A 14,170-nucleotide genomic window follows, 5' to 3' on the forward strand; every position below is an offset into this window, starting at 1 on the left:
TGGGGCTTTTCCTGATTCCGTAATTTATCTGAATATTAGTGGCGTTTAGGGCGGAAGCCATGTTGATGGCTGGCTAAGTGCAGATGCTTATTGAAATGAGGGAGCAGGAGGTCGGAAATGTTTTCGCTAGTGGCGAAAGGCGTTGTTGTTGTTGTAGCAGTGCTTCGCCTCACCTAACAGACGCGACTGATCACAAATTGTCATCAATATCCTCTAACGGGAGTCCAAGGAAACTTGCTGTTTCAACAGGGGTGGACCATAATGAAAGGGGTGTTAGAGGCGTTGGTTCCACATTACAATTAAAGAGATGGTTGGTGTCATGTGGGGACACATTGCAAGCGGGGCATACATTTTGTATGTCGGGGTTGATTCTGGATAGGTAAGAGTTTAACCTGTTACAGTATCCAGAACGAAGTTGAGCAAGAGTGACACGCGTTTCCCTGGGGAGTATGCGTTCCTCTTCCACAAGTTTTGGGTACTTTTCTTTGAGTACTGGATTCACCGGGCAATTACTGACATAGACGTCCGACGCCTGTTTGTGGAGTTCACCAAGGATCTGCTTGTGTTTTTTTGTTTGTTGTTGTTGTTGTAGCAATGCTCGCCCCACCTAATAGCCGCGACCGATCACAAATTGTCATCAATATCCCCTAACGGGAGTCCAAGGAACCTTGCCGTTTCAACAGGGGTGGACCATAAGGAAAGGGGTGTTAGAGGCGTTGGTTCCACATTACAATTAAAGAGATGGTTGGTGTCATGTGGGGACACATTGCAAGCGGGGCATACATTTTGTATGTCGGGATTGATTTTGGATAGGTAAGAGTTTAACCTGTTACAGTATCCAGAACGAAGTCGAGCAAGAGTGACGCGCGTTTCCCTGGGGAGTATGCGTTCCTCTTCCGCGAGTTTTGGATACTTTTCCTTAAGTACTGGATTCACCGGGTAATTCCCGGCATAAAGGTCCGACTCCTGTTTATGGAGTTCACCAAGGACCTGCTTGTGTTTTTTCACTTCATACGGCTGGGTTCTCAGGTGCCGTATTTCTTCAAAATGCTTACGGAGATGACTCCTTAAGCCCCTAGGCGGTGCTGGTCCATCAATCAGATGTCTGTTGGGATGCCCAGGTTTCTGGGTATTCAACAGGAACTGCTTGGTCAGCATCTCATTTCTCTCCCTGATGGAGAGTATTCTCGCCTCATTATGCAGATGGTGTTCTGGGGACATAAGAAGACAGCCCGTGGCGATTCTGAGAGCAGTATTTTGGCAGGCCTGTAGTTTCTTCCAGTGGGTAGTTTTTAGGCTTGGCGACCATATGGGTGACGAGTAGCACGTAATCGGCTGGCTAATTGCTTTGTATGTAGTCATGAGCGTTTCTTTATCTTTTCCCCAGGTACTGCCAGCGAGGGATTTGAGGATTTTGTTACGGCTCTGAATTCTCGGTTCAATTGCGGCTGCGTGCTCACCAAAATGTAGATCCTGATCAAACGTCACACCCTAGATTTTGGGGTGTAGGACAGTCGGTAGCGTAGTGCCATCGACGTGGATGTTCAAAATGGTCGACATTTGGGACGTCCATGTTGTAAATAAGGTCGCGGAAGATTTAGGCGGTGATAATGCCAGGTTTCGCGAGGCGAAAAAACTGGGGAGATCAGGGAGGTAGCCGTTTATTTTATTGCATAGCGCATCGATCTTTGGGCCTGGGCCTGTGGCCATTATTGTGCAGTCATCGGCGTAGGAAACGATTGTGACTCCTTCCGGTGGTGAAGGTAGCTTAGATATGTAGAAATTAAACAAAAGTGGGGATAGGACACCACCCTGTGGCACCCCTTGTTTAATTCTCCTTGGTTTTGATGTTTCGTTTCTAAATTGCACCGATGCCTGCCGACCACCCAGATAATTTGCGGTCCACCTTTTAAGACATGTGTGAAGGGTAGACCCTTCCAGGTCTTGCAGTAACGAGCCATGGTTGACCGTATCAAAAGCTTTTGATAGGTCTAGCGCTACGAGTACTGTTCTATGGTGGGGGTATTGATTTAAACCGCAATTTATCTGGGTGGCATTTAGCGCAGTGGTAGTGCTATGGAGTTTTCTGAAGCCATGCTGATGAGGGGCTAGCTGCAAATTTGCTTGGAAATAAGGGAGCAAAATGGCTTCAAGCGTCTTTGCCACTGGCGATAGGAGAGATATCGGACGATACGACTCACCTATTTGTATTTGTATTTGTATTTATTAGGCAATTCATCCCAGCACAACAATTTGGCAAAAATTATTTTATAGTGCTAGTCGGTATAAGGCATAAAATAGGAACAATTTAAACTTGAAACTTAAAGCTAATGACTATGGCTAAGAAAAGGTTACAATAAATAATATATTTAATAAATAGTAAATAAATAAAATAAACGAATGATAGAGTACATTTGCTTAGAAGAAATCAGTATTTTAATTGTCTAGGTTATTATAGAAACTTGTTAATTCTTTATTGAAGAGCAGAGAATTGCTTATAAGCCTAAGTCTAGAAGGGAGCGAGTTCCAAAGACGTATGGAAGTAATGAAGAACTGGCGATCAGATATTAGCATACGATGTCTGAAGTGGGTAAGGAGAACAGATCTAGACGACTGGAGAAAATTTAGCCTCCGATACAGATAGTCAGGTTCCTTCATATATATTAATTTATGTAGCGTAGTGAGCGTTTTAAGTTTAATAAGGTTATCGAAAGAAATGTTTAGCAACCTGTAAGCATGATGAGAGACGTGGTCAAGTCTTTTCAACCCATAGACGTATCTAGCAATGTTGTTATAAACAACATTAAGTATCCTATTACATACATAGTCACAATTAGAGTAAACCTCACAACCATAAAGGAGCGTAGGTATTATGTACGCTTTTGCTATTAGTAGACGAATATGTAACGGAGTAAAATATTGTGTAAGCCAGAGTGTACGAAGCATCCCATACACTTTTCCCACTGTGCGGAAGATGTGATCTTTCCATGTCAAGGTTTTGTTAAAAACTACACCTAGATTTTTTGCCGTGTCAACGTATTCTATAATAGTGTTGTCTAAAATTAAATTTTCCATTCCACTTTTATCTAGTGACCTTCTATGAATGACTATACATTTCGACTTCTTAGGGTTAAGACATAAGCCGTTCATAGAAGCCCACGTACCAATTTGACACAGATCGTAATTTAAGTTATTAATACATGAACTGGTACGATCACTAGGACAGCACATATACAATTGTACGTCGTCAGCATAAATGTGAATATTACAATACTTGAGAACACCAGGCAAATCGTTTATATACAAAACAAATAACAGGGGACCAAGGATTGAGCCTTGTGGGACTCCTCTTAAAACACTGACGAAGTCAGACTTTCTGCTACCAACACTTACTGCCTGAGTTCGGTTGGCCAAATACGATCTGATTAGGGCTGTTGCACAGTTGGAGAAATTAAATAGGTTGTCCAGCTTCTTGCAGAGAACGGTGTGGTCGACCGAGTCAAACGCTTTTGAATGGTCGAGAAGAGTCATGAAAGCAGTAAAATTTTTGTCAACTTGTTCTCGAATATCCTCTATCACCGATAGGAGCGCCGTTTTACAGCTACGATTTGACCTGAATCCAGACTGGGAATCTGTGAGAAGGTTATTATCCTGCACATAAGTATTTATCTGGCAATGCAAAATTCGTTCGACGACCTTGGAAAGGAAAGGCAGAACAGCTATAGGTCTATACTCCTTGTTCTGCTTGGGGATTGGGATTACCTTAGAAACTTTCCAACATTTGGGAAATACACAGGACGTCAGCACAGAGTTAACCAAGTAGGTTAAGTGAGGAAGGATTTTAGGAAGAATTATTTTTAAAAATTTCGGACATATACCATCGAACCCCATAGCATTAGACTTTACTGAAAGAATGGCTTGAACGACATCACAATCATCGACACTAGCAAACTCAAGAGGACCAAAATCAACATTAGCGCGAATACAATAATTGTAAGCACATATTTTGTCAGTTGAGATTGGCAGATTTACAAAATTTATATTTATCTCGTTAATGTCTACATCAGGGAGGATAGAAATATCGCATTTGGATTTTCCGATACCAATATGTTTAATCGACTTCCAGGATTCCTTCGAACTCAAAGCAGCACTAAACTTGTTATTATAAAATGTCTGCTTAGCTGACCAAATGGCTTTGTTTGCAGCGATCCTAGCTGCTTTGAAGCAGTTGTGAGCCTCCAGGGTTTTGTATCTTTTCCATCGTGAGTAAGCAAGGTTACGCTGGTGAATTAAGTGTTTTAGATTGGCACTAAACCAAGGGGTATTATTGTGTGTAGCAGCCTTGAGTTTGACTGGCACATGGTTGTCGAAAAGCCTGATAATATGGTTCTGTAGGAATGATGCCTGATCATCCACCGATGTCAGCATACGAATCAGACTCCATTCGACCGACTCCACCGCTGCATTAAGGGAACTGTAATCTATGCTTCTAAAATCACGATACATAAAGGAACATTGGATGTGTGACGTTTGAAAGTTGTAACTAAGAAATATCAGATCGTGTTTTGAAAAGCAAGATGCCGACAATTGATCGTAGTGGAGCAATTTCAGGGGATCATTCACAAAAAATAAATCCAACAAAGAAGAATTTGAGTCAGTAAAGTGTGTAGGTGAAGTTAAATTGGTGGGAAAAAGTCCAAGAGACTCCATACTTAGCTTTAAAGTTGAGTCGATGAGAAGGTTGGAGTTGAAATCCCCAGCGATGATTATATTATCATAGCTTATAAGTAGAGGCTCGAGAAATTCAATAAAGCCAGAGAAGTCAACTCCACGATTAGGTCTGTATGCACAGCCGATAAGAAGCCTTTCATTATTTACAGAGAACACGTCTACGAACACATATTCGACAGAATCACTTGGACTAGCACTGCAGCAAGGTTTACAGGATAAACTACTTTTAACATATATAGCAACACCACGACCATGACCACGTCTATCAGCCCTGAAAAGTTGATATCCATTTAGTTGCACCAAATCATTTTTATGACATGAAGAAAACCAGGTTTCGGAAATACATATAACATCTATGTCAGAACCCTCAGATATGAATCTCAATTTATCCAGCTTTTTATATAGGCTTTGCGCATTGAGATGGATGACTTTGAGCCCTTTAGTACGTTTGCTGAATACGCGCAACAGTGTATGTAAGCAGTCTTTGGAACTAGACAACCTATAGTCTAGGACCATCACTATCTATGGGATATAAAGAATGCTCTGCGATGCGTAACAATAAAGACAACATAAATGATTGTTTACAAGTTTGATAGGGAGAGATAAAGACGGAAACGAAGGGACTCAAGAACTTAAGTAACATACCATACATAGAAATTAATTTATTGATCATTATTCGTTGGCGCATCATCAACTCGAAAGGATCTCGCGCTTTCTTCGCCGGTATTCTCAAGACGCTCTAGAAAATCCAAGCTATGTATTGCTTCAGGGCTGGCGTTGGCTGTTCGTCTAATATGTACCAGACCCTTCTTAGAAAAAACCGCTACTACCTTCCTTTTCTTCTTTAGACGGATCGCTGCCTTGAAGATCGCATAGTTTTGCCTGGACAGCGAAGCATTTACATAAATCGGAGCATTTGAATTTATGTTAGCTGGTTTCCCAGGCTTTAGTAGCGGGACGACCTTGGCCATTTTCCATTTCTCGGATATGACAAAGGTGGAAAGAGACAGGTTGAAGACATGCGCTAAATATTTGAAAGCCTCTTTCCCTAGGCTTTTAAGCATCGGCATGGCTATGCCGTCTGGGCCCACTGCTTTGGATGGTTTAGCGCGACCAATGGCGTTCTCAACCTCTTTAGCGGTGATGGTGATTGGTGACGCGCTGAATTTGTGTTTATGTGCGCGTCTATTGGCTCTCCGTCTAACTTTGTCGACCGTAGGATGCATTATATATTGTCGGCAGAAAGCGCTCGCGCATTTTTTCGCATCCGACAGCACTTTGTCGCCAAAGGCTTAGTCGGATTCGATAGGGACTTTACGTTGGACCAAAGTTTACCCACACCGGTAGAGAGGTTACAACCTCTTAGGTGCTCCTCCCATTTCGCCCGCTTGTGTTCGTCCACAAGCAATCTGATGCGTTGGTTTATATCCCTTATTTGGGGGTCGCCTGGATCAAGCTGTCTTATAAGGTCACGTTCTCTCGCTAAGTTTGCGGCTTCCGCCGGGAAGTGGGCCGGATTTCGGGAATTCTCCCGGGGGGAATGAAACGTGCCGAGACGGGTTCAATGACCTTACGGAAGGCACGCTCCCTTGGCGGGCATCAATCGGGATAGGGAGGGCAGCAAAGCGGTTGTCTGTAAAAGATTTATATTCTTCACACTTTCCTTTTTTGAAGTTTATGAAAGTGCGTTTTTCAGTGACGATGAAGTCGGCGGTACGCTCGAGCGAAATAAGTATGGGCAGGTGGTCGGATGCCAATGTTACCATCGGCTGCCAGTTGACGCAGTTTACGAGTTCTGCGCTCACGATTGAGATATCTGGCGAGCTGTGACAGCTTCCTACCATACATGTGGGGGCGTCTCCGTTTTTTGTGCAGAACGTCGTTTCTTCTATTTGATCCGCCAACATCTCACCCCTACTGTCCGCCCGCAAGTTTGAATGCCATAGATCATGATGGGCATTGAAATCGCCTAAGATAATGCGATTGTTGCCAGTGAGTAAGGCCCTGATATTAGGGCGGTATCCACTGGGTCAACAGGTGGCAGGAGGGATGTAGATATTGATGATTTCTAGGTTTGCATCGCCTGACCGGACAGATAGGCTTTGACGTTCTAAGACATTGTCCCTGCGGTCGATGCCAGGATCAAATATATAATATTGCACAGAGTGGTGTATGATAAACGCGAGGCCGCCTCCATTTCCGCTCTCGCGGTCTTTCCTGTGGACATTATACCCAGAGCAGGTCTGCAATGCAGATCTTGCTGTGAGTTTAGTCTCTTGCATCGCAGCAATGCGGATGTTGTACTGCTTCATGAAATCGACTATCTCCGTAATCTTCCCAGTTAGTCCATTACAGTTTAAGTGCAGAATTCTGAAGTGCATAAGGGGAGACGCCGCCACTCTGGGGGTAAGTGACGGGTTACTACACCTGGGTTGTGGCAGGCCAGGACGCAATTGCTGTTGTGGCCCTGGGACTGGGCGTCCTTGGGCAAGCATTGGGGTACCCGGATTATTTGGGTTTGCGAGCTGGCAAAATGGCGCGATGAAACCCGTCGGGGGGTTGCCGTCGCGGAGGCCAGAACATCTAGGAAAGTGGCACCACCCAAGGCAGGAGCTGCATTGGGCGGATGTCGCAAACCTATATATTCTGTGCTGGCAGACGGTGCAAACGGAGGTAGGGACTAAGAGTCTGTTTCCCTCACCTGCACGATCCCCAGGTACTGTCACCAAGGGATTTGAGGATTTTATTACGGCTCTGAATTTCCGGAACAATTGCGGCTGCGTGCTCACCAAAATGTAGATCCTGATCAAACGTCACACTCAAGATTTTGGGGTGTAGGACAGTCGGTAGCGTAGAGCCATCGACGTGGATGTTCAAAATGGTCGACATTTGGGACGTCCATGTTGTAAATAAGGTCGCGGAAGATTTAGTCGGTGATAATGCCAGGTTTCGCGAGGCGAAAAACTGGATAGATCAGGGAGGTAGCCGTTTATTCTGTTGCAGAGCTCATCGATCTGTGGCCATTATTGTGCAGTCATCGGCGTATGAAACGATAGTGACTCCTTCTGGTGGTGAAGGTAGCTTAGATATGTAGAAATTAAACAAAAGTGGGGATAGGACAAAAAACTGTCCCCTTGTTTAATTCTTCTTGGTTTTGATGTTTCGTTTCTAAATTGCACCGATGCCTGCCGACCACCCAGATAATTTGCGGTCCACCTTTTAAGACATGGGGGAAGGGTATACCCTTCCAGGTCTTGCAGTAACGTGCCATGGTTGACCGTTTCAAAAGCTTTTGATCGGACTATCGCTACGAGTACTGTTCTATGGTGGGCGTTTTGATTTAAACCGCAATTTATCTGGGTGGTGATGGCATTTAGCGCGGTTGTGGTGCTATGGAGTTTTCTGAAGCCATGCTGATGACAGGCTAGCTGTAAATTTGCTTGGAAGTAGTGGCGCAAAATGGCTTCAAGCGTCTTTGCTACTGGCGATAGGAGAGATATCGGATGATACAACTCTCCTATGTTAGCTGGTTTCCCAGGCTTTAGTAGCGGGACCACCTTGGCCATTTTCCATTTTTCGGGTATGACAAAGTGGAAAGAGACAGGTTGAAGACATGTGCTAAGTATTTGAAACCCTCTTTCCCTAGGCTTTTAAGCATCGGCATGGCTATGCCGTCTGGGCCCACTGCTTTGGATGGTTTAGCGTGACCAATGGCATCTTCAACCTCTCTGGCGGTGATGGTAATTGGTGACGCGCTGAATTTATGTTTATGTGCGTGTCTGTTGACCCTCCGTCTATCTTTGTCGATCGTAGAATGCATTACATATTGACGGCAGAAAGCGCTCGCGCATTTTTTTGAATCCGACAGCACTTTATCGCCGAAGGCGATGGAAACTTTGTCATTGTGCTTAGACGGATTCGATAGGGACTTTACGGTGGACCAAAGTTTACCCACACCGGCAGAGAGGTTACAACCTCTTAGGTGCTCCTCCCATTTCGCCCGCTTGTGTTCATCCACAAGCAATCTGACGCGTTGGTTTATATCCCTTATTTGGAGGTCGCCTGGGTCGAGCTGTCTTATAAGGTCACGTTCTCTCGCTAAATTTGCGGCCTCCGCCGCGAAGTGGGGCCGAATTTCGGGAATTCTCCCGGGGGGAATGAAACGTTCCGAGGCGGATTCAATGACCTTGCGGAAAGCACGCTCCCCTTGGCGGTCATCAGTCGGGATAGGGAGGACAGCAAAGAGGTTGTCTGTTAAAGAATTGTATCCGTCAGACTTTCCTTTTTTAAAGTTTATGAAAGTGCGTTTTTCTGTAACTATGAAGTCGGCGGTACGCTCGAACGAAATAAGTATAGGCAGGTGGTCGGATGCCAATGCTACCATCGGCTGCTAGTTGACGCAGTTTACGAGTTCTGCGCTCACGATTGAGATATCCGGCGAACTGTCACAGCTTTCTGCCATACGTTTGGGGGCGTCTCCGTTGTAAGGCGCTAATATTAGGGTGGTATCCACTGGGGCAACAGGTGGCAGGAGGGATGTAGATGTTTATGATTTCTAGGTTTGCATCGCCTGACCGGACAGATAGGCTTGACGTTCTAAGACATTGTCCCTACGGTCGATGCCAGGATCAAATATATGATATTGCACAGAGTGGTGTATGATAAACGCGATGCCGCCTCCATTTCCGCTCATGCGTTCTTTTCTGTGGACATTATACCCAGAACAGGTTTGCAGTGCAGATCTTGCTGTGAGTTTAGTCTCTTGAATCGCAGCAATGCGGTTGTTGTGCCGCTTCGTGAAATCGACTATCTCCGTGATCTTCCCAGTTAGCCCATTACAGTTTAACTGCAGAATTCTGAAGTGCATAGGGGGAGACGTCGCCACTCTGGGTGTAAGTGACGGGTGACTACGCCTGGGTTGAGGAAGGCCAGGACGCAATTGCTGTTGTGGCCCTGGGACTGGGCGTCCTTGGGCAAGCATTGGGGTACCCGGTAGATTGGGGTTTGCGACTTGGCAACATGGCGCAATGAAACCCGGGCGGTTGCCGTCGCGGAGACCAGAACATCTAGGAAAGTGCACCGCCCAAGGCAGGAGCTGTATTGGGCGGATGTCGCAAACATATATATTCTGTGCTGGCAAACGGTGCAAACGGGGTTAGGCACTAAGAGTCTGTTTCCCTGACCTACACGATTGCTGGCGGAAAGGGGGGGGGGGGGGGGGGGGGGGAGGACGGGGGCAGGGGCTGATGCTCAGCATTGCTACCGACTCTGCTACGAAGATAGTAGTTATGAGTGGTATCAGCTGTTTGAGTTGTTGGCGCCGAGGGGCGCGAGCAGCAGCGGGTACTAGTTGTCGCTTACTGAGCAGCTGGGCTGCTGGAAGGTAGTGGGGGGGGGGGGGGGGCGCTAAGGCGTAGACTACGGGCAACACAACAGCAAGGAGCCACAAAAGATTTATAAAAGTTACGTGGACGTCGGGTTTTGGGACCAAGCCCAGAACAAACTGTCCGATGCAACCATCCCTTACACGAGACACACTGAACAGAGTATGACCGTCCCAAAAAGATTCTTTTCCGGCAGATGCAGTAAAACCATTTCTCAGGACCGTGGTCAGGAGACGGACCCGGATTGGATTCGATACCTTCCCGGAGCAAGAGAATATGGAGCAGTCCCGCTGTAAGGAGCTGCTGGGAGGATGACCATTTGTGGGAGGGACGCAACAAATTAAATGGGGTTACACTGAAATGACAGTCCTTGGTCGGGAAAAATCCCCGAGTCGCTCCGGTACATAGAACCGACTGCCTTGGGAAGCGTGGCGAAAGGCGTGATATCGGTCGATATCACTAAAGCCCAGGAAACCAGCTAAAAAATGCGAGTCAGCTGGGTTCTCAGGCTTTAGTGGTGGAATTATCCTTGACATTTGCCATTGGCCGGTAATGGCAAAGGACTTCAACGGCAGGTTGAAAACGTGCGTAAGGTTAATCCCTCAGCGCCAAGTTTTCTAACATTGCATATTCCGTCTGGTCTGAATGCACGACGCCGGGCCTTGTATAAGGAGGATGTATTACAAGAGTGAGGCGATACCAAAAGCGATGGATACTTTATCATTAAACTTTGTCGGATAAGAAAAGGATTTGACGCTTGACCACAGTTTAGCAACGATTTAGTGTGTCCACATGAAACCTTCTATCCATCCCGTCCACCCACCCCCTAGATCCATGAGGAACTTGGTGTCGCCAGAGACTCACCACGGGAAGGTGCGATAGACAATTGAGAAGCTATATATTGCGCTGTCAACCCCTAGAAAGGGTTGCGCGTTCGCTTTAATCGCCGTCAGACGTGAGCAACAGCGGACAGTTGTGGCCTGCTGACCAGCGTTGCTGCTATAATATGGCAGAGGTTCACTTGAGCGTGTAGACATTTCGGGACGATGAACTTTGGTTTCTAACCCAGAACAACTCGAACGATGCAACCGTCTTCAACACGTGACACACTGGCAAGAGTATGACCGCCTGAGGTTGATTGTTTTCGGACATATGCAGCAGAAAATCCTAGGACCGCGGTTAGGTTCAATACCTTCCCGGAGTAGGAGTGTAGCAGCCCAGCTGCAAGGCGCTGTCGTGGGAGGCACCAAAGTGTTGGTAAATTCTACTAAAAGCTTCCGACCGAAAACCACACAACATAAACCAATTATTCAACTGTATTTATAATACATTTTACTAACAACGTAACTGTGAGTTAACTTTGAGCAACCTCCCATTCAAATAAACTTCTGTTACAACCACTAATGATGTACTTTTACAACAACGGCAGTCTTTCTGCTGCATAAAATGGCTTTAGAAATAAAAAATGTTGAAGTGCGGTGAGATGGGCTGCACAGGATTATACTTAAACGACAATCTTTGGTAGAGTAAAACCCATTTATTCCGGTACACCAAAATGGATCTCTTGGGAGTTAGCAGGGTTTTCGCTAAGTAGTTTTAGTTCATAAGCAGCAGCAGTAATCGCCTACATGTTGCTGTTGTTTCAACTACTCAACGCAAGTATTAAGGATTAAAAAACTAAGAAGAGTCGCCAGTTGAGTCCAAATCTCTAAGCATTTTAAATCCGACTACAAAAAACATAAATCATACTGCTTAGCATTGTTTATTTTTAGCTACATACATACAACATGTATGGGTTAATGTACATGTGTAATAAAAAACAAATCCATCTATTAATATTATACAAATCCAATTTTCATATTTATAAAAACATACATGGAAAAAATGTAGGTTTTAAGGATTCGCATAAGTTGAATACTTTGATAAAATCGTGACTTAATTGGCATTCGCGTTCGCAAATCCCATTCCAGATTTTGTTCATTCCTGACAGCCGCTGCACAAAAGCGGTGTCTATTTGTGAAAATGTGCATGATCCGAATGCCTGCTCCAAATACTTATCTACTATGCATGCATGCACAATGTATTTCTTCATATATACATCATTTCAGCCATTGTTGACATCTTCTTCGGTATATGTACAAATGTGTCAAAATAGCTAGCGAGTTCATCAATGGTAACATCATCACCACTTCCATTGCTACTGGATACTGCAGCAGCGACTGCACTATTACCAGCTTGTTGCGAACACGAAGTGCTAGCAGCCGTTGAGCGCGATGAACTAGCTGCAATATTTCGTTCTGGCGAAGATCGTTGTGCTGTGCTAAAAATGTTAATCTTGGTTTCCTGTTTTTTATTAAATAGACTTTTTGGCGACGAAGAGGACAATTGCATAGCTGTAAAATTCTTAGATATACGTTGATCTGGGCTTACTAAGCCAAAACGTTCTCTTAAATTATTCTCAATTTCTAATAAATTCTGACACTCTTGAACTAAATCACGGAAATCACATATACCACGATTTGTTGTATTCGATGCGACTAATTTACTTCTTGTTAGAATGCTTGCATTGTTTCCGTTCGCCGTTGGCTGTTCATTTTCTGTAACAGGTAACACCTCAAGAAGCTTTTGAAGATTCTGTAATTTACGCAGCACTGGAGGCCGCAAAATACCGCGTCCATGTTTTAATGGTTGCCGTTGTATTCCTAGTGAAGAATGTGTCCAACAATTTACATCTGAGGATTCAGTATTTAATGCCATATTCGCCAATTTATACGCATCTGCAACGCTCTCTGAACGTCTACGCAGTCTGCAACGCCGACAGCCGGGCTGATTACGTTGTTGTATTGTTGAAGAATTGGCGAGTAATGGTTCATCTTCGACATTCAATACTGTAGTTATCGTTTCATCTTCATAGAATGGATTCAAATTTAATGGTAAATTTGTGGTGTCAATTAGATTTAACGTTCCTAATTGAGTATCCCCAAGTTCGGGTGTAGTGATTTCAAGCTTAATGAGCATTTCACTTGCAATCTCTTCCGACATTTTGCAATCGTTGTGGCTAAAATACTTTGCACATACACTTGGTTTTAGTTTGTGCTTTTTTTTGTTGTAAAATGTACATAAACAGATGATGGATGATCCGTAATACGTTTTTCCGCTAATATTTTCTATTTTCACATCGGTAAATTATGTATTCCCCGCCTTTTTTGTTGTTGCTATTGCTGTGCATTACTATTTGTTTGATTTTTGCATTCTTAGCACTATACTATTTGCGTAAATGCGTAATTTTGTTTTTGTTATAAGGAAATACAACTTGTATTACGTTGATTTTTGACACAAAAATTTCCGATGATTTTGCTAAATTTTCATTCTCTTTTTTTTCCTCCCTATCATACGCAGTGCGTTCAGTGAAAGTATGAAGGGATGACACTCCAAATATTTGTTGGAATTAATCCCCGGTATTCCAACACACAACCAAGGTGAATTCAGTAGAGGTGGTGTTATCCCAACTTCTTCTTGATAAGTTTCCATACAAAGCCTTGTACAACAATATGTCAGTTAATCGAAATCAATGAAAATTTTCTTTTGACTTGACATTCTTCTGCACGGTGATTTGGTTGAATTCGCTTTGCCACCACCTGGAATGAATTCGCCTTGACACACAACAAACGATATAATTCAAGGCGAATTCATTTCCAGGTATTGTTATCCCAACAGCTAATTGCTTCTTCTTGATTATTTTCCATACAACGCCTTGTACTACAACATGTCAGCTAATCGGACTCAATCAAAATTTTCTTTTGACTTGACATTCTTCTGCACGGCGAATTTATTGAATTCGTTTTGCCACCACCTGGTATGGATTCGCCTTGCGCCTTGTACAACAATTGCCGTCATCCAGTGAGTTTTGCAGCCCCGGCTCATGCTCAATTCTCACGGTAATGCTCTGGATCATTGAGAGACTTGAGAAGCAGATGTCGTGATATTTTCGCACACGTGAAATGTGATAGGCAGATGTCGCCTCTGTTTTTCATTTAACTCATTCGGCGAGAGGC

General features: G+C 44.3%; 1 protein-coding gene across 1 annotated transcript; it reads right to left on the minus strand.

Annotated features, from left to right (window-relative positions):
* Positions 1–11,861: 11,861 nt before the first annotated feature.
* LOC137242142 (uncharacterized) lies at positions 11,862–13,549 on the minus strand. Its single transcript, XM_067769508.1, has one exon. The coding sequence runs from the start codon at positions 13,155–13,157 to the stop codon at positions 12,204–12,206; it is 954 nt and encodes a 317-aa protein (XP_067625609.1). The 5' UTR covers positions 13,158–13,549; the 3' UTR covers positions 11,862–12,203.
* Positions 13,550–14,170: the final 621 nt, after the last annotated feature.

This window comes from Eurosta solidaginis, chromosome 2 (genome assembly GCF_040869045.1).
Source record: "Eurosta solidaginis isolate ZX-2024a chromosome 2, ASM4086904v1, whole genome shotgun sequence".
Taxonomy (NCBI): domain Eukaryota; kingdom Metazoa; phylum Arthropoda; class Insecta; order Diptera; family Tephritidae; genus Eurosta; species Eurosta solidaginis.

Bases quoted from the DNA above. Each gene is read 5' to 3' on its own strand.
- LOC137242142 (XM_067769508.1), bottom strand. From the start codon at position 13,157: ATGTCGGAAGAGATTGCAAGTGAAATGCTCATTAAGCTTGAAATCACT.